This window comes from Sorex fumeus, unplaced genomic scaffold (assembly GCF_029834395.1).
Source record: "Sorex fumeus unplaced genomic scaffold, SorFum_2.1 ptg000197l, whole genome shotgun sequence".
Lineage (NCBI taxonomy): Eukaryota > Metazoa > Chordata > Mammalia > Eulipotyphla > Soricidae > Sorex > Sorex fumeus.
In genome coordinates, this window is record NW_026606254.1 from 1,153,715 (window position 1) to 1,179,257 (window position 25,543).

Here is a 25,543-nt window from a genome sequence, read left to right on the forward strand (position 1 = left end):
AGACCGAAAATGATGACCACTTAACACCTGTATTGCAAACCAGAGCACCTAAAAGAAGAGAGAGAGTAAAAGGGAATGCACCTGCCTCAGAGGCGGAGGGGGAGATTGGGTGGGGGTAGTGGGAAAGATACTAAGAACATTGGTGGTAGAGAATGAGCACTGGTGGAGGGATGGGTACTCGATCAATGTATGACTGAAACGTTAAGCACGAAAGTTTGTAAGTCTGTAACTGTACCTCATGGTGACTCATTAAAAAATTTTTTAAAAATGCTGTTTAGGGATACACATATGGGGGGGGGGATGAGATGGAGGGTTGGAGCAATAACATAGCTGGGAGGGCACTTGGCTTGCATGTAGCCAACCCGGGTTCCATGCCTGGCATCCCATAGGAATCCCACCCAGAGTGATTCCTGAGTGCAGTAGGCCCTGAGCATCGCTGGACGTAGCCCTGAAAAGAGACACACAGAATTGAGCAGGGGCCCAGGAGACAGCTCAAAGGGCTTCGCATGAAGGAATCTGGGTTTGATCCCTGTGCCTCCTGGTTCCACAAGCAGCATTGGGAGTAAGCTCTGAGCACAGAAGTAGCCCCTGACCGCAACTGCGTGTGCCCACCACAGCCACCCCACAAACAGAAACCAGCCCCCCAAAGAGCACAATGGATGTGCTTTAGTGGTAGATGTGGAAGTGTACTTTTGTTTTGGGGCCACGCCTAGAGGTGCTCAGGGCTTACCCCTGGTTATGTGCTCAGGAGTGAATCCTGGCAGGCTTGGAGCAAACACGGGTCTGCTGACGGACAAGGCAAATACCCTATCCGCTATCCTATCCCTCCAGCCACGAAACTGTACTTTTTAAAGAATCCTTTGTTTTTAAATATCATTGTTTCTAAAAAAATTGAGTCACAGTTACAAAGCTGTTGATGATTTTCAGTCACATCATTTTCCAACACCAGAAATCAGGTTTTTTGTCACGAAGCACTTTAGGTTATAGCCATCGGATTTATTCCTTCTCGGAGCCCGAGCTCAGATCCAGAAGTCTTTTAATTTCTGCTCTCCCCAGAGTGATCCAAGCGACCGGCTTTGCCTCTGTCAAGCTCAGGCCTGAGATGGAGCACATGAGCCCCGGTACCGACGCTCACCAGCAGAGGGCGCGCTCACCCGACAACGTTGGCAGCCGCCAAGGTGAGGTTCTTGGGGACCTCACACGGCCAGAATGTCAGGGAGGAGCCACTGGGTTTCTCAGGGACGAAAGATGGGCGGGAGGAGCGCATGGCTTCAAAATGGGGATGTTGAAAGATAGAATTCTAATGAGGGGTTTATTTTGACAAGCCCCGAGGTTCTGTTACGGTGGGCTGACACTCCCAGTGGGTGGCATTTATCTCAAATGCTTCTTCAATTTTTGGAGTGGTTGCACCTGGCGGTGCTCAGGACTGACTCCTGGCTCCTCACTTGTGGATCACTCCAGGCGTGAGGACCCTCTGAACCAGGGTCAGCAGGCAAACGCCCTCCCCGCTGTGCTCTCACTCCCACTCTAGGTCCTGATTTCAATGAAACACTCAGTCCCAAAGTTGCTAAGAGTTGGCAGTTGGCAGTTGACACCTTGAAGTCCTCCATCGGCCCACAGAGACTGGCCTCTGGTGACTGTCCCTCACCCAAGGTGACCCTGGTGTCCACCAGTGTGGCAGTTCTATAGGGTCACTCCTGCTCCAGCACTGCCACTCTCCATGGGACCAGTTCAGGGCCTGGTGATGACATTCCCTGTCCTGAGTCCTCTCATCTGTTCCTGGAGTCACCAGGCCCAGGACTCTCCTCTCGGTCCTGCAGGGCCCCACCTGCAGTACAGACAGTCGCCACCTTTGTCCAGGCACCAGGCACAGCGCTGAGTGTTTATGTGTCTGTGTTGGTGTGTATGTGTGTATGTGTGTAATAGTATGTGTGCATGTGTGTATGCATGCATGTGTGTTCAGGTATGTGTGTATTTGTACATGGGTGTGAGTGTTAGTGTGTGTTAGTGCGTGTGTGTGCATGTGTGTGTCTGCATGTGTGTGTGTGCGTGTGCATCTGTGTGCATGTGAGTGTGTGTGAGTGTGTATTTGAATGAGTGTGTGTCTGTGAGTGAGAGTGTGTGTGTGTGTGTGTGTGTGTGTTTGTGGGTGTTGGGTCTCCAGTAGTGGTGAAATTAGTCTCTCGCAGCTTCTGTCCTCCCTCCTGCCTACTCTTAACTGTGGCTAGCTCCAAGAGCCTGCCTGGTGTTGACCATCCAAGTGACCACTGCTGTGCCCACTTCCCTGAAAGCCAGGTCTGAACCTGGTCTTGCGGCTGGGATAAACACCACTTCCTTTGCCAGCTCCATGGCTCTCAGCCCCTACTTCCCTTTCCCCTTTCTATGTTCCTTTGGATGGCGGGCTCACCTGGCAATGCTCAGGTGTCACTCCTGGCTCTGTGTTCAGGGATCACTCCTGATGGTGCTCAGGGAGCCCTATGGGGTGCTGGGGATCGAACCTGCGTCAGCCAAGTACAAGTCAATTGTCCTCCCTGCTGTGCTTTGCCCTGGCACCGGCCCCTTCTTTCTTCTGATCTCTCCTCTATCTATCTCTCTCCTGCTTCCCTCCCTCCCTCTTTCTCTCCTGTCTCTCTCCCCTCTTCTTCTTTCTCTCCCTCGCCCTCTTTCCTCTTTCTTGCCTTTCTCCCTCTTCCGCATCTTCTCTCTCACACTCTCTGTTCTCACGCTCCCTCTCCGTCTCTCTCTTTCCACCTTTGGAGTCTGGCAGGGGAGAGAAGCTGTCTCCCTTTCTTCTGTGCCCTTGGGCCCCTTGCCTTGGTGGCCTCCTGGGTAAAAATGTGCCTTTCTGATCCGATAGAGAAGGGAGCACCAAATAAAGGGTGTTGGGAGGGTCCTCCCAGGATGGGAGAAGCATGCTGAAAGTAGACTATAGACCAAACATGATTGCCACTCAATGCCTCTTTTGCAAACCACAGTACCCAAAAGGAGAGAGAGAGAGAGAGAGAGAGAGAGAGAGAGAGAGAGAGAGAGAGAGAGAGAGAGAACAAAAGGGAATGTCCTGCCACAGAGGTGGGGTAGGATGGGGGTGGGTGGGAGGGATACTGGGATCATTGGTGGTGGAAAATGGGCACTGGTGGAGGGGTGGGTACTCGATCATTGTATAACTGAAACCCAAGCACAAAAATTTCTAAGTCTACAATTGTACCTCATGGTGTTTCACTAATAAATTTGTTTTAAATGTGCCTTTCTCACCACCTTTGTCAGAAATGCAGCCGGTTATTCATTTCTCCCGTGTTTGTCTTCACCGGCTTCTCCATCCCTCTGGAATATCTAGAGATGGTCTTGTCATGTCCCAGAATAGCCTCTCGTTCTATGCCCAGGGGGCCCACCGGGGGTCAGTCTGCCCCTTCACCAACTCCCCCCCATCCCATAGTCACTTTTCCTCCTTGGCTAATGCTCTCTGGAGCACATCCTTCCCCCAGGGCCCCTGGGGGCTCTCAGAAATAGCAACCTCTGTGGAGACCATCCTCACGGACACAGTTCAAGTTCTTTCCCACGAGGGAGACAGAGGCAAGGACTCCTCAGCTTCTCCACGTTAAATTAAGATGTGCCAGTATCTCCCCAGACCCCACGCTCTGCGTCTCTCTGGCTGCTGCCATTGGTGTTCCGTTCTTCAGGGCTGTGATGGTAATTTGGTCAGGCATCAGTTCCTCAGAGGGAAGACTTTTCCAGAACTCAATTGGCAGCTGGAATGCAGAGGGAGCCACTACTGGGGTTGAGCCCGAGGCATTTCTACAAGTGACCCCTGGTAGTTGGCTCAGAATGTTCCAGCACGAGGCACCTAGGATTCATCCGAAGCTTCAGGATAGGTCCATCAGCGATGGTCCATTCTTGGGTGGAAATGGCAGAGGGCACCTTGTTCCTAGAAGCTAGGTTGGGAGCGAGCTCAGGGATCCGGTTGCATTTTTATTTATTTTGGGGCTTTTTGGGTCACACTCAGCGATGCTCAGGGTTTACTCCTGCACTTGGGAAGACTCCTGCTGATGCTCAGTGACCCTATGAGATGCTGAGGATTGAACTCAGGTCGGCAGCATGTAAGGCAAATGACCTCTGTACTGTGCTATCACTCAGACCATGGAAAATTTATTTTGGTAAAATATGTTTCTGTCCTTCTGGAAGGCCAAAGAATAAACTTCTAGACTTGTGACCTTGGCTCTCTGAAAAGAACCCAAGCATTTGGTTTTGTTTGTTTGTTTGTTTTTGGGTTGTTTTGGGGGTCAGATCCGGGTTGGTCATGTGCAAGACAAGCGCCTTCCCTGCTGTGCTCTTGCTCTGGCCCCTTGGGGATGTTTTTAAGGGATTCACTGCCCAAACACTGCACCGTTGGGTCCTGCAGGCACAGTCCTGGCTGGATTATACTCACATGCAGAAATGGTTTCAAAACCCGTGAACATGGCTCTTCCATGCTGAGGGTGAAGAAGCCTAAAGAACACAGTCTAGGCAGAACCTTGGCTGACCTCTGTCTGCCGTGTCGATGAGCTTGAATCACACTGCCTCAGACAGAGGAGAAACAGCATTACCTCCTTACAACCTGTGGAGACCGCCAAGAAGCAGCTTGCTCTGGTCTTTTTGTTTTGTTTTTTGTTTTTTGGGGTCTATCTCTTGATAGACACATCATGCGACAACTGGAATAGGAAAGAATGGGAGTGAAGACAGACAGTCGGCAACTACACCACCTCCGCTTTGCTGATGACATCGTTCTAATAATACCAAACATCAGCCAAGCGGCACAAATGCTGACCGACTTCGACCGTGAGTGTGGAAAGGTCGGACTACAGCTGAATCTTACAAAGACAATGTTTATGAGAAACAGCCTCGTTCCTGACACTCCATTCGCTCTCAACGGAACGACCATCTCCGAATGCAACAGCTATGTGTACCTAGGTCGAGAAGTCAACATGACAAATGACCTGGCACCCGAGCTGCGCAGGAGGAAGAGAGCGGCTTGGAATGCCTTCAAGAGCGTTGAAGAAATAACTAAGAGGACAAAGAACCTCCAGCTACGAGCACATCTCTTCGATTCCACTGTTCTTCCTGCATTAACATATGCCTCAGAGACCTGGACCCTACGAAAACAGGATGAGAACGCTATTCGGGTCTCTCAAAGAGGAATCGAAAGAACTATGCTTGGAATATCACGATTCACTCAAATGAGAGATAGAATCCGGAGTTCTGATCTTCGTGAACACTCAAGAATCAGGGACGCTGTCTCATTTGCCAAGACATCAAAAATCAGATGGGCTGGACACGTAATGAGGTTTACAGACAACCGCTGGACTAGAGCCATTACTGACTGGATTCCACAGGACATCAAAAGATCGCGTGGATGCCCACCTGCAAGATGGTCAGACTTCTTCGTCAAGACCCTGAATGATCGGTTTGAGGCTCTGCATGTTCCTAGAACAAACAGATGCCATTGGGCTACACTAGCCCGCAACAGGGATGAATGGAGACGTTACTGGCACCCGCTCGAGTAAATTGATGAATAACGGGGGATCAAGTGATCAAGTGATCTCTTGACAAGGACTCCGAACCCCTATTACAGCAGGTGTTTAGATCTTTGACCACCTAAGCAAAGTTAGCAGGTGCTAACAGGAAGAGGTTGCAAAGCAGGTTGGGTGGCTTACTGATTAATGTAAGGGGTTAGGGTTCTCAGGGGAGAAGGGGGGTGTCCCTGTAACTCTAACCACAAACTTCGGGAAAACAGGAACACAGTTTTTCAGGGAAACAGAATCTTAGGAAACAGAATGTTTGTTTTGCTGAAGTGCAGCCTGTCTTGGCTTCCCGTTCTGCCTTACTCCAGCCCTTCAGGAGAAGGCGGGAAGGGACAGTGGGAGAATGAAGAAGGAGGAGGAGGAGGAGGAGGAGGAGGAGGAGGAGGAGGAGGAGGAGGAGAAGAAGAAGAAGGAGGAGGAGGAGACAGGGGTTCCTCTGCAGAGCTCAGGGGCAGCAGCCAGCCCTGGGGATCCAAGTTCGATGAGGACCCGCTAAACCACCACTCTTTGGTCCTCTCACCTCTGAAGAGCCCGCTGCACCTCACCCCTTCCTGCTCTCACGTCTGGTCTATCTCTGTTTGCCTCCTCTCTTCCCAGCCCGTTTGGTTCACTCGGGATCCCCCTCTTTAAGATTCAGTCCCTCTCCCGGTCTCTGAGCCTTTCCCAACTCTCCTCTCCTCTCCCCACCTCTTCTTCCTTCTCTGCCCCCTTCCCCAACCTCCCTCCCCCCAGGCCAGTGATTTCTCCCCATCTCTCTCCTCCTTCCTCTTCTCCCCTCCCCTCTCTGCGGCTCTCTCTGACCTGGTGAATCTGCAAGTTTCCTGCCTAAATTGTGGACCTGCCGTCCAGAGTTCCTCTGGTCCAGCTGCCCAGGAATTCGAGAGTCTCAGGTCCCCTGGCCCTGCCAGACCTCCCAGCTCACCTTTTATCCAAAACCCTGGCCCCTCCAGCTCCTTGGCCTGGAGAGTCGTGCCCCGGAAGGGGTCTCTCCCTCTCCCTGGGGGGCGGCGCTTGCCATCACCACAGATAGTGCTGGGGAGGAGATGGAAGGGGGCAAGGCTTCCCGAGGAGATCTGAGAACAGCCCCAGCAGCCTTCCAGCCTTGCAGGGTGGCCAGGCCCTCCATGGGGGCAGGGGGGGGCGAGGGGGACTTGGGGTGCAGGACTTGGTCATAAACAAATGAGTCACAGGATTTTGTCTGCATAGAGAACCCAGCTGTGCTTCTGGCCACCTTGCCCTGCTGCCTTTCTTTCTCCTGGACACAGAAGGGAGGTGGTTCTTATCAGCCAGTTTTCTGGGGAACAGCACATGTGTGAGTTGTGTGTGCATGCATGTGTGTGTGCATGTGTGTGTGTGCATGAGTGTGTGTGTATGTAGGGAACAGGACCTTTCAGGGGGCCCACCTCCATGCAGACATGACCCAGGTTCACACACACACATACACACACACACACACACACACACACACACACACACACCCTGCCGCCTGCCCCATACACTTCCAGGCAGTGGCTCACGAATGGAGGTGTGTGTGTTTGGCACTTACCTCCATTTGTGGGGCTGCCATGGCCAGCACCTGGTGACTGGGGAACTGGAGAGAAGGAAGCACTGTGGGGTTGTACCCGGTCCAGAGGGCAGAAGCTCCAGCAGCAGCCTGGGGATCCTCCCTTCCATCTCGGCGCCCACTGGGAAGTGACCTGGGGGTGCGAGGCGGGGGCAAGGGGGATGGCCCCAGGGATTGAATTGGGAGCTAACCTTCCAAGGAAGGGTCTGGCCCCAGAAAAGAAAGAAATTTCTGGCAGGATTGGTGTGTGTGTGTGTGTGTGTGTGTGTGTGTGTGTGTGTGTGTGAGAGAGAGAGAGAGAGAGAGAGAGAGAGAGAGAGAGAGAGAGAGAGAGAGAGAACTCCCAGCCCCTACTGATTGTTGGGTATTGGTCTTGGAGCCCCTGCTGCAGAGAGAGGAAGAGGGAATGTGGAGGGGTAAGGGAGGGGGGTAGGAGGGGACCCTCTTGAGGATGCTTCCCAAGGCACTAGCTTTGACATCATTGCACCTTTCCATGATGCGGGGGGGGGGGGGGGGTAGACTCCTCCAAGCAGGCAGGAGGGTACTGGGACTAAGGATGTGGGGAGAAGGACCCCCCTCCTGGCTGTCCTCTCCCTCTCTCGATCTCTGGGACCCATGAGACTCTCCAGAGGTGAAGTCATGGGCCCTCAGAGTGCTCCTGTGATTGGTACAGCCGATAGGGCCCCAAAGGGCCAGAGACACCCCGACAGAGACAGGCCACAGACCCACAAATTGGAAGGGAAGGGGAAAAAATCCCACCCACCCCATTCACCCCCGCCATTTACCATTTCAGGCATTGGGGGAGCACTTTGGAAACTGCAGGGGAGTTGACTGAGGAGGTGCCCAGGCCAAGAAAAGTTTAATGCCAGGCTGCCTTTACAGGGGGAAGTAGGGGCCCTCCCACCCCCCATTGATTCTTTCTGCAGTTCTTCGAGGCTGAGTCTCCCTGTGCACGTGCTTGGAGCAATTTGCTGGCAGGTCTGTGTGTTTGGGCCAAGGGATGACTGAGGAGAAGCTGCTGGGCTGGAGGAGGAGGAAGAGCCTGAGGGAGACTGAGCCCCACCTCCAGGTTGCAGGGAGCCCAGGGCAGGGGCGGGGTTGCTCACTCCCTAGTACAGGCGGGAGGCACAAGGGGGTTGCAAGGGTGTGGTGAGTAGGGGGTAAATACGGAGCAGCCTGCAGGACTGAGTTTCATTCTTTTTTTTTTATTTTTTTATTTTTCGGTCACACCCGGTAATGCACAGGGGTTACTCCTGGCTCTGCACTCAGGAATAACTCTTGGCGCTGCTCAGGGGACCATATGGGATGCTGGGAATCGAACCCGGGTTAGCCTCTTGCAAGGCAAACGCCCTACCTGCTGTGCTATCCCTCCAGTCCCCTGAGTTTCATTCTTCCAAGGACTGACCTAGAGTCAGGAGCAAGAGGTTTGCCTGGCGCTGTCCACACAGCCCGGGTCCATGGAGTGCCCAGGTGGACAGTGGACGGTTGGACGGTGCCACATGCCCTCTGGGGGGACCCAGTGCCCCTAGCACTGGGTGTGGGTGCCCAGAGAGAGTTGACTTGGGGTGCTGCAGCCAGAGGCAGGCAGGGATGCAACACAGCTCGGTGCTGAGGGTGGGTCTGTGGGTGCTGGCCTCGGAGATTCCCCTGGCCGCCGGCTCCCAGCCCGCAGGTGGGACACACAAAGGAACCTTGGCGCAGAGAAAGCTCCTCAGCGAGAGGCTAGGCGAAGGCTATGGCTGTTGGCTGGGTGGCCAGGAACGTGGCCCCCAAGCTGCTCATCAAGGATACCTCTTCAGGGTGTATCTATCCCACAGCCCCATGGACTCCCTGAGGTCCTATGCGGCCCCACACCCGAGAGGCAGCCAGCCTGATTCTCAGGCCCCGCCGAGCAGAAGGGTACTTGGTGGCGCCCCTCCTGGGCCTCCGCAGCACCCCCAGACCCTGTTCTAGCGTCCAAGGACCCCGCGCTGGACACCGGAAGGAAGGGTGGATAGGGCTGAGAGTCCACAGCAGCACCCAGTGGGGAAGGGGCAGGGCCACCTTCTCTGGCCTCCCGACCCATGGCTGAGACGAGCACTGCAGGCCGAGCCTACATCTGTGTCCCCCACCCCCAGGCAGGAATGCCTGTCCTGCACTTCTCTGGGAGACCTGAGTGGCTGCTGCTCCGAACCAAGGTGTCAGCCACGATCCCCCAGGAGGCGTTGACTGTGGAAGTCTGGGTGAGGCCCACGGAGGCCAGAACAGCCCGGCCGTCATAGCAGGTAATGCCCTGCGCACCTGGGCTGGGACTTGCTCTGTTTCTGATGGGCTCAGATCCGAGGAGCGGGATGGAGAGATGCCAGAACCCCAAAGCCAGGCAGAGCTGGCCAGGCCGTGCCTGGGGGTGGCGGGCATTTCCTTGCTGTTCTGGGTGGGCCACTTGCCCCACCAGGCTTCATTGCCTCCATCATTGGGGGGGGGGGGCGGTCTCTAATCCCGATAGCACTTCGCAGCCCTCCTGCCTCATGGGTGACCCGCTCTGAAATGAGGGACATAGAACCCAGCTCCTGTGTCCAGGTCAGGAGGCTTATTTATTTGGGCAGCACCTGTTGGCAGGTGGCGGGAAAAATGGGGCCCACTTTAGGGGACCAGCCCAGGGACCCTTTTCTCTGAGCAGCTCTGGAGAGATCCTGTGGGGCCAACCTTTACTCCCCCAATACTCTGGGGCCACACCCCTTGGAAGGGCTCAGGCTGACTCCTGACTCTGAGCTCAGGGATCAGTCCTGGCGGGGTTCAGGGGACACTGTGAGATGCAGGGATGAAACCGCGTTTTGGGAAAACCAGTTTTAGGCGAGGTAAACACCTTCCCCACTGTGCTATCACTCTGGCAAGACTTTGGAATTTTTTTAAAAAATTATTCTTTTAAGTTGTTCACAATGACTTATTACATTCAATATTCCAACACCAATCCCACCTCCATTAACATCTCCCCACGACCATTATTTCCAATCTTTCCAACCATCACACAAACCTCTCCCAATGGTAGCCCCTAAATAATTTATTTTGTATTGCTTTTTATGAATAATTTGCTAAAAATGATCCAAAAAGATTTCCTTAGAAAAAAAAGTGTATGAAGATTATTTTTTCTCACCCTGAAACCAGTAAGCCCGTATAGAAGAGATTACTAACATGTTACAGGTCAAGCTTCGTGTCTAATATTTTCCTAATTGAGATTAGTTGCCTTCTACTTTACAATCCATCCAATGGGGTTTGCTGCTCCTGGTATTTCACTGCTGTAGAGTTTGATATGTCGCTCTGGGAATTCTAATAGTTTTGAGCGGGGTGAGACAGCTGGAGTTAAGATTTTAACTGGATGGTGACTTTGGGGTCCAGAAGCATCTCTGCAGTTTGTTAATCTCTTTCGAGATGATTTATTATTTGTGAGTCTCTGGATCATGGCCGGTTAATGAGCTTAGTGATTTATGGCCAATTTGAGGACAAACATTTTAACAAAATACGTCAAAATGTTTTTGTCTTTCAGGGTTGTTTGTTTGTTTGGGGGCCACAGATGATGATGTGCAGGGGTTATTCCTGGCCACACTCAGAATTCCTCCTTGCAGTGCTTAGGGGATCGAACCTGAGTCGGCCACGTGCAAGGCATGCAGCCTCCCCTCTGTAGTATCACTCCAGCCCCAGTCCTTCGGAATTTTGATTACATCCAGCACTAATGGTTTTTGGATTGTAGCCTTCGGAATTCCCATCGAAAGGCTAGTCCTGGACATCGAATATCTCCTGCATAATAAGAAAATTGGGGTTGAAATGAGTTTTCAGAGGTAAGACATTTTGCAATGAAGAAGAATTGTCTGTCGTTCCTTGTTCAGTATTTTGTAGTCAGGCACCCCTTTAGAAATGTACTCTGACTAGAGAGAGACAGAGCTAAGACTTGCATGGACCCTCTTCCGGCTTAACCTCGGCACTGCATCACCATCATTCTTCTTATTATTACTATTTTGTTTGTTTTTTGTGGTCATGGGCGATGCTCAGGGCTGACTCCTGGCTCTGCACTCAGGAATCACTCCTGACGGTGCTCGGGGACCCTATGGGTTGCTGAGGATCGAATGCAGTTTGGCATGCAAGGCAAACGCCCTCCCCGCTGTCCTGCCATTCCGGTCACTCCCGCAATGCATTATTGCCATCTGAGCACAGACCCAGGAGTAAGCCCCGAGCAAGCTGGGTGTGATGCTAGCTCCTCCCCACCCCCCATCCAGAAATGCTTTCCTTCATGGGCATTCTTCTCAGGGCAAGAAACCATATGACTCCGCCATACACTTATAAAACAGCAGCCCCTTACAGTTCTAAGGCTCTCCTTAAGGTGGAGTCCCCTGAACATATTCTACTGGGCTGGAGCGATAGCACAGCGGGTAGGGCGTTTGCCTTACAAGTGGCCAAACATGGCTGACCCGAGTTCGATTCCTCTGCCCCTCTCGGAGAGTCCGGCAAGCTACCGAGAGTATTCGATATGCCAAACACAGTAACAACAAAATCTCCAATGGAGACGTTACTGGGCCCGCTCGAGCAAATCGACGATCAATGGGAGGGCCTTTACCTTTACAGTTACATGGTCAACATCATCATCATTATTATTATTACTGTATTTTATTTTATTTATTTATATTTTATTTTTTATTTTTATTAGTGAGACATCATGAGGTACAGTTGTAGACTTACACATTTTTGTGCTTGGTTTTCAATTATACAATGATCAAATACCCATCCCTCCACCGGTGCCCATTTCCCACCACCACGGATCCCAGTATCCCTCCCACCCCCCATCCCCGCATCCCACCCTGTCTCCGTGGCAAGGCATTCCCCTCTGTTCTCTCTCTCATTTTGGGTGTTGTGGTTTGCAAAAGAGGCAATGGGTGACAATCATGTTTGGTCTATAGTCCACTTTCAGCATGCTTCTCCCATCCTGGAAGGATCCTCCCAACACCTTTATTTGGTGCTCGCTTCTCTATCTGAACTGCCTTTTCCCCTAGCGTGTGCCGCTGGCCTCCAAGCCATGGAGCAAAATTCCTGGTACTAATCTCGGCCATTCTTGGGTGTTAGTCTCCTATTTTGTTACTTTATGTTCTCCAGATGAATGCAATCTTTCTATGTCTATCCCTTTCTTTCTGAGTCTTTTCGCTTAACATGATACTTTCCACGTAGTACCACTTGTATGTAAATTTCATGACTTCATCTTTTCTAACAGCTACATAGTACTCCACTGTGTAGATGTACCAAAGTTTCTTTAACCAGTCATCTGTTCTCGGGCACTCAAGTTTTTACCAGATTCAGGCTATTGTATTACTGTATTTTATCAGGAGCTTTTGATTGCTGTGCCAGCTGCTGTTTGTCTGGAAATCTCAGTTCTCTGGAATTAAAAAAAAATTTTTTTCCTGTTGGTGACATGGAAAATTGCATCCCTGGAAAGCGTTTGTGTTTCGAATCAGAGGAGACAGGGATGGGAGTTGACCTGACAACGGACTTGAATCCATCATCCGAATGGGATGCCAGCCATCCCGTGCTTTTAGGGTGCGATTGTTCCTCTCAGGGCCACCAAGTGTGTTAGTGGAGTCCCGTGCACGGACCATGTTGGGGTCTTCTCCAGGCCTCTGTTCAGCACGCTCCCTTGTCCAGCAAGGGGCCACCACTCAGGGCCTGAGGACAGGGATGAGCTTCCCTCCCGCTAAGGGAAGGGGTCCGGAGGAAAAGAGCCAACCTTGCCACAGCCTCCTCCAAGGAAAGAGAAACAAGCACATGAACACAGTGGGGGTTCGGTACAGCAAAGCCACTTTATTGCGTGACATCAAGCCTTTATATAGGTGGGCAACTTCACCTGAGCAGCCCCTGTCCACACCCTTATTCAATGGAAACAAGATCATTTTGCTTCTGGGGTGACTGTGAGGACCTCTGAGATCAAGGCAGAAACCTTCTCCCGCACAGACCCCCGATGGCCTCCCTGGACCCTCCCCCACTCCCCACCCCATGCAGCTGGCCTGCTTTCCAGGCAGGTGCACACAGATCATTGTCCTTGTTGCTGGGACCTTCCAGCTCTTTCCAGAACACAGTTCCAGGTTGTCTCTGATTAGCAGGCATGGTTCAAGTTTTGTTCAGTACCTGCCTCTCCAGCGGCCTCTCTGGCTCGCTCTTGGTCTGCCCCCGTTTGTCCTGAGCTGGGAGTTTGAGCTGGGCAGGCGGGGACAGGTCTATGAAATCTCACATGCTTAGTTCACCTCCTTTTCTACCTGGGTTCAGTTTTAAGCCGATGCGTCTTCCATGGACCCTGTGAGAAATCTACAGGAGGACCCAGAGATGAGCAAGGGCCCCCTTGCTGTTTCCAGAGGGAGAAATGGAGGCACAAAGGCATGTGCTGAACTGGCTCCCCTGCCTCCTGCCTTCCAGGCGTTGCCTGTGGGCTCTGCCCTCCTTGTCCTTCCGGGAGCCTCCTTTGATTCCCCAGACATCACTATTTTCACAGTGCCCGGATTTCAGTTCCGAGGAGGTAGGCTAATGGTAGTTTTTAAGCAAGAAAGCTTTTTATTATCTAGAAAAAAACCTGAGTGTCCGAGAACAGATGACTGGTTAAAGAAACTTTGGTACATCTACACAGTGGAGTACTGTGTAGCTATTAGAAAAGATGAAGTCATGAAATTTACATACAAGTGGTACTACATGGAAAGTATCATGCTAAGCGAAATGAGTTAGAAAGAGAGGGACAGACATAGAAAGATTGCATTCATCTGGGGAACATAAAGTAACAAAATAGGATACTAATTCCCAAGAATATCCGAGATAAGTACCAGGAGGTTTACTCCATGGCTTGGAGGCCAGCTGCACACGCTTGGGGAAAAGGCAGCCCAGATAGAGAAGGGAGCACCAAATAAAGGGTGTTGGGAGGATCCACCCAGGATGGGAGATGCATGCTGAAAGTCAACTATAGACCGAACATGATTGCCACTGAATGCCTCTTTTGCAAACCACAGCACCCAAAAAGAGAGAGAGAACAAAAGGGAATGCCCAGCCATACTGGCATGATGGGATGGGGGGGGGCTGGGGGGTCGGAGGGATACTGGGATCCGTGGTGGTGGAAAATGGGCACTGGTGGAGGGATGGGTATTGGATTATTGTATAACTGAAACCATGAAATCATGAACGATCGGTTTGAGGCCCTTCATGTTCCCGGAGCGAACAGATGCCATTGGGCTACACTAGCACGCGACAGGGACAAATGGAGACATTACTGGCGCCCGCTCGAGCAAATCGACGACTAACGGGAAGTTAAGTGAAGTGATTAAGTGATAACTGAAACCCAAGCACAAAAAGTTGTAAGTTTACAACTGTACCTTATGGTGTTTCACTAATAAAAATTAAAAAAAAGAAAACTTCTATTGTGTCTATATATTATTTCTGTACAGAAGAAAAAAGCCCAAGATACTCCTCTCCCCCCCCCACCAACTGGTCCTGCGGAGGAAGGATGCTGAATGGACCATAGCCCAGCACAAACTCCACGGGGCGCTGTTCATCCGTGACAGGGAACCCTGACTTGGCTGCATCTTTTGCTCTCGTGCCCAGGTGCCTCGATTTTCAGCCCCAGGATGCCATCTGTGGCTGCAGAACATCTGGGGTCTTGTGGCCATACAGACTCGCTCTGCGTCCCTGGGCTCTGTCTGCTCATTTGTTCAAACAGTGCTGTGCCAGGAAATATAACTAGGACAAGGATGTTGAAAGTGCTTCAGATGGGGCCAGACATTTGGTGCACTTAGTACAATGGATAGGCTTGCCTTGCCCAGAACCAACCTGGGTTCAGTCCTTAGCACCATGTGTGATCCTCTGAGCTAGGAGTAAGTCCTGGGCACTTCCAGTTTATGCACCCCACCCTCCCCAAATAAAAGCAAAGAGAAAGTACTTGAGAAGGAGAAAGTGAGTGCCGGGAAGAGCATCTGCCTCGCAGGCATGAGGTCCCGGGTTCTATCCTGGCACCGCATGACCCACCTGAACTCCAACAGCATCAGAAAGAAGTCAGTGGCATCTGGAAGCTGGTGATGTCAAAGCAGGTGCGTGGTTGGTGGGGCCCAGGGAAGCTGTGAGGACCTTCCCTGGGTGGGGGCTTCAGAAGCCCCCTGGGGGAGCCAGGGAGAGAGTGGTGGGCCTGGCCTCGCATCCTGTGTGCAGAAGAGGGAGGACATACTCCTCTGGCCTCAGATTCCTCTGGTGCTCCCCCATTTCCGGAGCTCTGAGGGTGCCCAACCCCCTTCTACAAGGAAGAAGCGGCATGGATATGGCAAGACACAGCTCAGAAACCCCCAAGTTGGGGTGAGGGAATCTTCCAGTAAGGGACTGAGGCTGTTTTGGTTTTATTTGGTTTGTTCGTGATTTGGGGGCCACAAACCCAGCAATGCTCAGGGGTTCTCCTGGCTCTGCACTCAGGAATCACTCCAGCATGACGGTGGGACTGTATGGGGAGCCAAGGAAAGAACCAGGGTCCTGTGACTGCAAGGCAAGAGCCCTAACAGCTGTGCTCTCGCTGCAGCCGCCCAAGCTGAGTGAGCGATCCTTCATCATCCTACCCCTAACATTGAAGCCAAGTAAAGAGAAGGAAATCTTCAGCGTGGGAAAAGTCGGGCCGCGGTAGTTCCGCCTAACGACCACGAGATGGCGCTGTGGGCGTTTCCCTCCCTTCCCAGGCCCAGTTCTCTAAAGAATTTTCCACCCTTGGGTTTGCTTCAGTGTTCAGTAGGGTTAGTTAAGATCAAGCACGCAGCTTCGACAGGTGCAGCGGGAGGAGAGCCGTGCGGGTGCTTGTCTTTCACGCGGGTGACCAGGGTTCGATTCTCGCCTTCAGACCTTTGTGGGGTACAGAGCTAAATCTCCTCGTGGGGTTCGGGTGGGTGCCCCCAGCTTGGTCTCTGGACGAGGGCTTCAGGGCTTAGATCCTGGCCCGGAATGTGCAAGGTTATTTTTTTTTCTTTTTGGGTCACACCTGGCAATGCACAGGGGTTCCTCCTGGCTCTGCGCTCAGGAATTACACCTGGCAGTGCTCAGGGGACCATATGGGATGCTGGGAATCGAACCTGTGTTGGCCGCTTGCAAGGCAAACGCCCTACCCGCTGTGCTATTGCTCCAGCCCCAATTTTTAAAAATATTTTGTTCTCTTTGCTCCGGGCAAGAAAAGTTCTGACCGCATCTTGCGATGTCTGTGGCTGAGCCCTTCGGATGTGTCTTGCTCTGGGTAACCCACGCTGCATCACCTACAAGGACGTGGGGGATGGACAAGGATGCATCTCCGAACGCCTCAAGTGTGGGAATTCGCCATCAAGGAACTGGGGCTGCTTTGTTTGAATTTTCCTGTTCGAAACAACCCCACGGGTGGAAAATCTTAGAGAAACGGGCCTGGGGAGGGACAGAAACAGCCCACGGCACCATCTCGTGGAGTTTCAGCAGAACTGCCGTGGCCCGACTTTTCCCACGCTTAAGATTTCCAGCCCTGGGGCTGGAGTGATGGCACAGCGAGGAGGGTGTTTGCCTGGCACGCGGCTGAGTGGAGGTCGATCCTCGGCATCCCATAGGGGCCCCCCCCCGAGCACTGCCAGGAGTACGGGTGTGGTCCCCGAAGCACAAACAAAAGCCATTCACGGAGGAGTCCTTCATGCCCAACTTGGGGTGGGTGGGCGAGCTGAATCTTGCTTCCACGCCTTCAGGCCAAGAAGGTGAGCCTCAGTTCATGGGTGGGAGGGGCTGTGGCTCCCACTCCACTCTGCCTCAGGGTTCTGAGGTCCCGGGACCCTGGCTTCATTCCCCCTCAGGGTGCTGCTTGGGGGCGTGACACTGACTCTGTCCTCTCTTGTCCCTCACAGGGGCTGCCCAGCCCAGACGGGTCCCCCTGAAGAACAGGCCCTATGGGGTCTTGGGGCTCCCCAGGATGCGAGGAGCCCAATGGTCTGTGTGGGATCCCTGGCTCCGGTTGAATGGGACGAGAATGGGGTGGGCTCCCCCGTGGGCCACTGGCAGGACTGGGGGCGTGTCCACCGTGTAGGCCCCCATTGTTCTGCCTCCTCGGAACCCCGGGACAGACGAGCCCATACGCCCCCCCTAGGAAGAGGGTCCCACACTGAGCCCCCACCCGCCTCTGCCACACTCCGTGTGCCCTCACCCACACTGATGTCCACACTCACTGCTCCTGGACACTGAGCATTCGCCCGGCCCTCTTCCTGTCCCCTCCCGCCCCTCCCTGAAACCTGGGACCCGGGCCCTGTCACCCCTAGCCACTCTGGGCGCCCGAGACATCACATAGGGGCTCACCCAGCTCTGTTCTCTGTCCAGGGTCCCCCTGGCCTTCAGGGGTGAAGGGAGAGGCCGGCTCAAGGGGGAGGTGAGTCCCCCACCCCCTCCAGTGCCTCTGGAGAGAAGCCCTCCCCTCACGCCTTCTCCCCTCCAGGGCCACATTGGACTTATTGGTCTCAACAGCCCCAAGGACTGCCCGGCATGCAGGGTATCCCTGGCCCCCAGGGAGAGCCTATAAGCCCCCCGCAGTAGAGAAGGAGAGGTGAGGGTGTGTTTGCAGACTAGGGGTGCTGGGGGGGTTGAGAGGAGTGTTGGGGCCCATTACTTGGAGGGGCTGTGTGTGGGCCCGGGGGTGAATTCCCCCAAGAATGACCCTCGTGTCTTCCCCCAGGGCACCTGCCATCCCAAGGGTTTTCTGAGCCCCCTTGGTCCCCCAGCGTGGCGGTGAGTAGGTGGGATTGTGGGGTGTGAGTGTCCATGTGGTGGGTGCATCAACTGGGCTCAGGTCCTCTTTTTTTTTTCTTTCTTTCTGGGTCACACCCGGCGATGCTCAGGGTTCCTCCTGGCTCTGCACTCAGGATGGGCTCAGGTCCTCTTGTCTCCCCCGGCAGGGCCCTCTGGGAGAGAAGGGTGCCAAGGGGTCCCTGTTGAGTACCGGCCATGCCCCCCAGTCCAGCCCGTCACTGTCTCCCTGGCCCGGAGCTGCGGGGGCTTGGGCAGAAGCACTGAGATTCCCACGCGTCAGAATGGGTGGGGGGCGGAGCCAGGGCACAACGGGCAGCTGCCCGGGTTCCATCCCTGGCGCCCCATAGGGTCCCCCGAGCCTGCCAGGGGTGCTCTGTGAGCACTGAGCCGGGAGGAAACGTGAGCAGCTGGGGGTGGCCCCAAAACAAAACAAAATGAGGACGAGAAACATGCGTCAGACACGATGCTGAGATCTGTGCGTGCGTGTCTGTGTGTACGTGTGTGTCTGTGTCTGTGTCTGCGTGAGAGTGCATGTGTGTGTCTGTGCGGCAGTATGCATGCGTCTGTGTGTCTGTTTGCACATATATGCATGTCTCTGCATATGTGTGTCTCTGTACACGTGTGCCACATGTGTCTATGTCACATGTGTATGCACATGTATGTGCGTCTGCGGGAGTGTGCATGCATCTGTATGTACACATGTGTGTGCACATGTGTGCGCATGTGTGTACATATGTCAGTGTAGGGGTGTGGGCACATGGGTCTGTGTATGTCTGTGTGTGTACACGTGTGTCTCAGTGTGCTGTGCCTGTGTGTGCACGTGGGTCTGTGTGTGCATGTGTATTTATGTATGTCGGCAGGAATGAGGTCTCACACTGCATCCACCGCCCCAAATAATTTCTCTCCACAGGGAGCACTTGGTCCTTGCAGACACACGGGCCCTCCAGGGCCCCCGGGCCCCCAGGTGATTTGCTCAGTGCCATGCTGGACTGTCCCCCACCGGGGCCCCCAGACCCTAGGGTGGGACAGGAGGGTCTGGTCTGGGGTGAGGGGTTGGGGGGCCTCTGGGCTTGGTTTTGGGTCCCCCCTGCCCCGTGTCACACTCAGGGGCTGTTTTCTGTATAATCTCAAAGCCTGTCCCCCCTTTATCTTTCCCTTCCTCACCCCTCCCCGCCCCACCCCTGCATCTCCACATTGGGTGCCCACACCCCAGGGGCCCTGGGCCAAAGTGCAGGCACTGCCCCAGCGCCACTGCTTCCGGGTCTGGAAGACAGCCTAGAGGAGGTGTTGGCCTCTGTGTCATCTATGAGCCAGGAGCTGGAGCCGCTGCTCTGGCCACCAGGCATATCTGAGCACCCAGGCCTGGCGAGCGGTGAGCTCCAGTGGAACCACCCACAGCCAGAGGTGAGGCGACCCCCAGGGCCAGTGGGGGATCCCGGGTCCCGCCAGCTCACTCACTGGCCACAGGGGAGTACTGGATCATCCCCAATCAGGGCTGTGCCCGGGATGTGCTCAGGGTTTTCTGCAACTTCCTGGCTGGAGGCCGGACCTGCCTCTACCTGGACAAGGAGTTTCAGATGGGGAGTACCGGGCTGGGGGCGCTGCCTCCCCCCTCCCCCCGCCCCAGCACGCACCCACTCCAGGCTTGTGGCAGATTTGTGGGGTTGGTTAACGCGTGTTGCCAGCTCGCACACACGCTGCCCACCAGCTCCCTTCTATTTTTGTGGGGAGTGGCACACCTGACAGTGCTCAGGGGTCACTCCTGGCACTGCACTCAAGACTCGCTCCCAGCAGTGCTTGGGGGACCCTGTGGGATGCTGGGGATCAAACCCAGGTCAGTTGCATGTACATCTAACGCCCTGCTCTCTGTGCCGTCACTCTGACCCCCGGCTCCTGAGACAAGCCCTTCTACTGAACAGCTGCGTTTGGGTACCGGGCCCGCTCTCCTTGGGACCAAAGTGTTCTCTCTCTCTCTCTCTCTCTCTCTCTCTCTCCCCCCCTCTCTCTCTCTCTCCTTCCTCATAGTGTCCAGATAAAAAACTGTTTTTACTTCAAAGAACAAAGATATGTGAGGCTGGAGAGAGAGTTCAGCGGGGAGGCATTTTCCTCCCACGCAGCTGGTCCAAGTTTGATTCCCGCTACCCTGTTCGGTCCCTCAGACCCGCCAGGAGTCAGCCCTGAGCACTGCCAGGTATGGACGGCAAACAAAATTAGTAATAATCATTGTTTGCCTTCGGGCCACATGTTGGAATGCTCAGGGTTCACTCCTGGCAGGGCCCTGGGGACCAACCCCCTGAGATAGCAGGGATGGACCCTGTGTCGGCCATGTGCCAGGCAGGAGTCTCCAGTATTATCTAGCCACCCCGAGGGCAAGAGGGAATGGTGGGTGGTGACAAGCTGGGAGATGTGGCCCCAAGGGAGCTTGGTGACACTGTCATCATTGGGCACACTTGCCTTCATTGGGGACATCTGGGAGACGATGCGAGGCAGGCGGCCCTTGGGCATTGCCCCCCACAGGCTGAGAGGGAGCCGAGAACCAGGGGCATTTGCCCACCGACTCCATCCGCCCATTATCTCTTGAAGAGTGTGTGCTGGATCGAACCTCTCCTGAAGCCCAAAGCACTCTGGGAGACCCAGACGCCTCCAGTTTCCAGCCTGGGACGACAAGGCCACAGGGGCCAGGGCAGGGACTGGGGAGGCAGTTCAGGAGGCAAGGTGCATGGCTTGCACGTGCAAAGGCCGAGTTTTGATCCATGGCACCACATGTTCCTCACACACAGGTGGCCCTGGCGGTCCTCAGCACCTCAGGGCCCGAGCACCAACTCTCACCAGGAGGGGCCCCCAGCCCCCTGAGCACAACTTAGATAGTTGACACCCCAAGTAAAAAACGACACTGGCGGGAGGCACCCAGGCCTGTGTTCCACTGACCCTCTGTGTCCCCCAGGGGGTGAAACTGGCCTCGTGGTCCAGGGAGAAGCCAGGAAGCTGGTATAGCTCCTTCCAACGAGGGAAGAAGGACAGTCATGGCGTCGGGCCATGGGCGGGCTGGGAAGAGAGAGGCTGGCTTGCGGGAGAGGGCAGGGACCCACAGGCATGGTGTTTGGGGGCTGTGCGTGCTGGAAGGACCCACGGGCCTCCTGGGGACAAGATGCACCCTGATAGATGCCTGGGTCAACTGCCAGGCAAGGCAAACCATACTATCTACCTACTGTACTACCTCTCTAGGACCTGCTTTTCTTTTCTTTTCTTTTTCTTTTCTTTTGACATTGTAGAATTATTTTTTTTATCTCATTCTATTCTTTTAAGGACATGCAAATGGACAAATGGGAACAAACTTCAGGGAAAGGTTTGGGAAAAAAATCAGTCGCACTTATCCTCTAAGTCTCAAAATCAAAGGGTGGATGTCTTTGCTTGCTTTTGCTGCAACTGTGTGTTGAGGGGTGGGGGGCAGGTTGGGGGGGGTGAATGAAAGCCAGTGCTGGTGATCAAACTTAATCCTCTCTTTTAAATCTATCTGAGAGGGGCTGGAGAGATAACACAGCGGGTAGGGCGTTTGCCTTGCATGCGGCCAACCCAGGTTTGATTCCCAGCATCCCATGGGGTTCCACGAGCACCACCAGGGGTAATTCCTTGAGTGCATGCACCAGGAGTAACCCCTGTGCATTGCCAGGTGTGACCCAAAAATCAAAAAAAAATTTTTTTAAATAAATAAATCTATCTGAGATGTTTGCAGGACTTTCATAGGAAACCCCCGCCCGAATTCCCTAGACGGAGGGTGCAGGGCTTTTCGTGTGGTGTTGGGTGAGAGAACAAGAATGAGAATGGACACGGAGGGGAGACGAGGGTAGAGAAGGGAAGGGGAGGCGAGGGAAGGGAAGGGGAGGGCGGCGGGAGTCATCTCGGTGGCGGTGCCCGTGGCAGTGGCGGCCCTGGAGTTTCCCAGGTGTTGTGGTCTGTGAACCAGGGTTTTTAGACCCAGAAACAAAAACAAACAAAATCCGGTGTCCAGAGGGAATCTGACTCCGAGCCGCCTCATTTTGCACGACAATTGCCGCCCTCAGGAGGATGAGGGCGGGGAAGAGGAAGAGATGCCACTCTCTGTTGTTGGTATCTTGCTTGGAGATAAGATCTGCTAAGTCCTCCGGGGTGTGGGTTTTGGACAGGCACCTCAGAGGTGGGGTTGGAATGGGAGGTGGGGTGGGTGACCGCTTTCAGCTTGTCGCTGGCGGGCGGGGGAGGGGAGCAGGAGAAAGGGAAAACCAGGGCTGGGGGGCTTCACCCAGTGCCCATTCTCCAAGACCATTATCCAGGCCCTGCCTTTCTGTTTTGTTCTGAGGGTGCTCAGGGTATACTCTGTTGCTTACTTGCTTGCTAGCTTGCTTGCTTGCTTTTGCTTGCTTGCTTTTATTTTTTTATAATTTTTTAAATAAATTTTTTAATGAATCACTGTGAGGTCCAGTGACAAACTGACAAACTTTTGTGCTCACGTGTCCGTCATACCATGACCCATGAATACCCACCCCTCCACCACTGCCCATTCTCCACCAGCAACTCAAGAACCTGGGTCCACCAGCTGACCTTTGGTAGCCTTCGGCTGCTGGTTTTGTTTTTGTTTTGTTTCTTTTTGGGTCACACCTGGCGATGCACAGGGGATACTCCTGGCTGCACTCAGGGGTGCTCCGGGGATGTTATGGGATTCTGGGAAGCAAACCCAGGTCGGCCACGTGCAAGGCAAACGCCCTCCCCACTGCTCCTCCAGCCCCAGCTGCTGGTTTTATTCCCTCCCAAGAAGCCAAATCTGGGGACCCTTCCCACCCGCCTACTCAGCCTGGCCCAGACCGACCCCCTCCCGGTCCCCACGCCTCTGCCCAGAGCTACTTTCTGAGCAGGAGGGCTGTGGTGTGAGGAAACAGGGGTGGGGAGAGGGGAAGGGTCCCGAAGGGGTGGGTGATGCCAGCCAATTCTGCCATAGCGGCAGTTCCCCGGGGCCGGCCTGACCGTGGCAGCGGCCGAAGTGGCGTCAGAGGCCGTCGGGCCCTCACCAGGACCACTGTCGGTCTGACGGTCTGACGCAGGGAAGCGGTTTGGGTTGCGTAAACACGGAGGGTCTGAGCGCAGAGCGTCTGGTGTGAGTCACACTCGGGTGGGGGCACCCCAAAGCCCCCTGCAATCAAGCAGCCCGCAGGTCGCCCCCCTGCGCACAGGCAGGGGCGGGGGAGGGGGCGAGGGGGGCAGGAGGCGAGGCCGACGCCCACTCCTGGGAGCTCGGGAGGGGGCGGGGCTGGAGGGCAGCGGCCAAGGGCTCCAATCACGCGCCAGTGATGTGTCCCCCGGCCCCAGCAAGTGGCATCAGAAGTCTTGGGGCAACAAGTCCCCCTCCTCCCACCCTTACCCCATCCTCCCCTTCTGAGATCTCTAACGCAGCCAGAGGAGGGGAGGGCGGGCTTCTGAGCCCTTGTTAGTTTGTTTGGGGTGTTTGCGGACCGGACCCAGCTGCCCTCAACACTAACTCACTCCTGGGTGCTCAGGAGTTCTGTGGGGTGCAGGGACGACCCAGGCGGACCTCGTGGGAGGCCAGCTCCCTACCACCACCACTCCCTCCCTCCCCGCTGCCCTGACGCTCAGCCCTCCCTGGAGGGTCTTCACCCTGTACGCCAGCTGCATGCAGGGATGGTGAGGGGGGTCCCGCGGGGGGTCTGCGCAGCCCTTGTCCTCCAGGTACTAGTCTGAGGGGGTCTCAGAGAGAGTCTGCGACCCCGGATGCGGTCAGAGCACAGTCAGAGACAGTGAGCTCAGCTCTGGGGGTCCCGCCTGGCAGGGAAAGCTGCCTCAGGTCCCTCAACTTTTTTTTTTATTGTATCACTGTGAGATACAGTTACAAGCTTTCATGTTTGAGTTTCAATCATACAATGATCAAACACCCATCCCTCCACCAGTGCACGTTCTCCACCACCAATGTCCCCAATATAAGCCCCCCTTTCCCACCTCCCCCTGCCTCCAGGGCAGACAATTTCCCCCATACTCTCTCTTTACTTTGGGGCATCATGGTTTGCAATACTGAGAGGTTATCACGTTTGGTTCTTTATCTACTTTCAGCACACATCTCCCATCCTGAACAATTCCTCCAACCGTTGTTGACTTAGTGAGCCCTTCTCTATCCCAGCTGCCTTCTTCCCCAGCTCATGAGGTAGGCTTCCAGCCATGGAGCAATATTCCTGACCCTTGTCGCTACTGTCCTCGGGTGTCAGTCTCCTATTATGTTATTTTATATTCCACAAATGAGTGCAGTCCTTCTATGTCTGACCCTCTCTTTCTTTTTCTTTTTTTTTTTTGCTTTTTGGGTCACATCCGGTGATGCTCAGGGGTTACTCCTAGCTTTGCACTCAGGAATCACTCCTGGCAGTGCTCGGGGGACCATATGTGATGCCGAGAATCAAACCCAGGTCGGCCACGTGCAAGGCAAAGGCCCTACCCGCTGTGCTATTGCCCCAGCCCCTGTCCCTTTCTTTCTGACTCATTTCACTTAGCATGATACTCTCCATGACCATCCACTTATAAGCAAATTCCATGACTTCACCTCTCCTAACAGCTGCATAGTATTCCGGAGCATAGATATACCAAAGTTTCTTTAACTAGTCGTCTGTTCTCTGGTACTTGGGTTGTTTCCAGATTCTGGCTGTTGTGAACAGTGCTGCAATGAACATATAGGTGCAGATGTCATTTCTACTGTGCTTTTTTTTTTCTTTTTGGGTCACAACCAGCAATGCACAGGGGTCAGTCCTGGCTCTGCACTCAGGAATTACCCCTGGTGGTGCTCGTGGAACCCTATGGGATGTTGGGAATCGAACCCGGGTTGGCTGCGTGCAAGGCAAACGCCCTACCGGCTATGCTATTGCTCCAGCCCCTCTACTGTGCTTTTTTGCACCCTCAGGATATATTCCCAGTCTCTTGACTCTTATTTATTTATTTATTTATTTGGCTTTTGGGTCACACCTGGTGATGCACAGAGGTTACTCCTGGCTCTGCACTCAGGAATTACTCCTGGCAGTGCTCAGGAGACCCTATGGGATGCTGGGAATCAAACCAGGGTCTGCTGCATGCAAGGCAAATGCCCTACCCGCTGTGCTATCACCCCAGCCCCACATTCTCTCAACTCTTGAGAGGCAATTATCATTTTATGCTTTGGGGCCACACCTGGTGACTGGTGGTACCCCTGGTTCCTGCCCGCCAGGAGATCACACCGGTCACCGAAAAGCAGAGCCTGTGTCCAGCCCATCCAGAATTACCACGCGTCTCCTGTCCCCACATCAGGCTAAGTCCCGCCTCTCCGCTTCTCAGGCAGAAGCTGCGGGTGGCCAGGGAAGGGCCCCCATGGCAACAGAATTCCTGGGAAGAAATAAAACAAGTAGGCCTGGGGCTGAAGGGCGTTGGCCTTACATGTGACCGCATCCCATAGGGTCCCCTGTGCACCGCCAGGAGTAATTCCTGAGTGCAGAGCCAGGAGTAACCCCTGAGCATTGCTGGGTGTGACCCAAAAAACAAACAAACAAAAACCAACGAAGCCTAAGAATATCAGCACCCACTTTGTGGCCACAGGAACGGAGGCGTGGTCAGACCTTTTCCCAGCACAGGCACCTGGCTGCACCCCCTC

General features: G+C 54.1%; 1 protein-coding gene across 1 annotated transcript in view; it reads left to right on the top strand.

The window, feature by feature from the left end:
- The first annotated feature begins 1,102 nt into the window (after window positions 1–1,102).
- PTGES (prostaglandin E synthase) overlaps window positions 1,103–25,543 on the top strand; it is a 54,228-nt gene continuing 29,787 nt past the window's right edge. Inside the window, exon 1 of the mRNA XM_056108175.1 lies at window positions 1,103–1,178. Coding sequence (XP_055964150.1) covers window positions 1,103–1,178 — 76 coding nt within the window. The remainder of the gene's footprint in view (window positions 1,179–25,543) is intronic.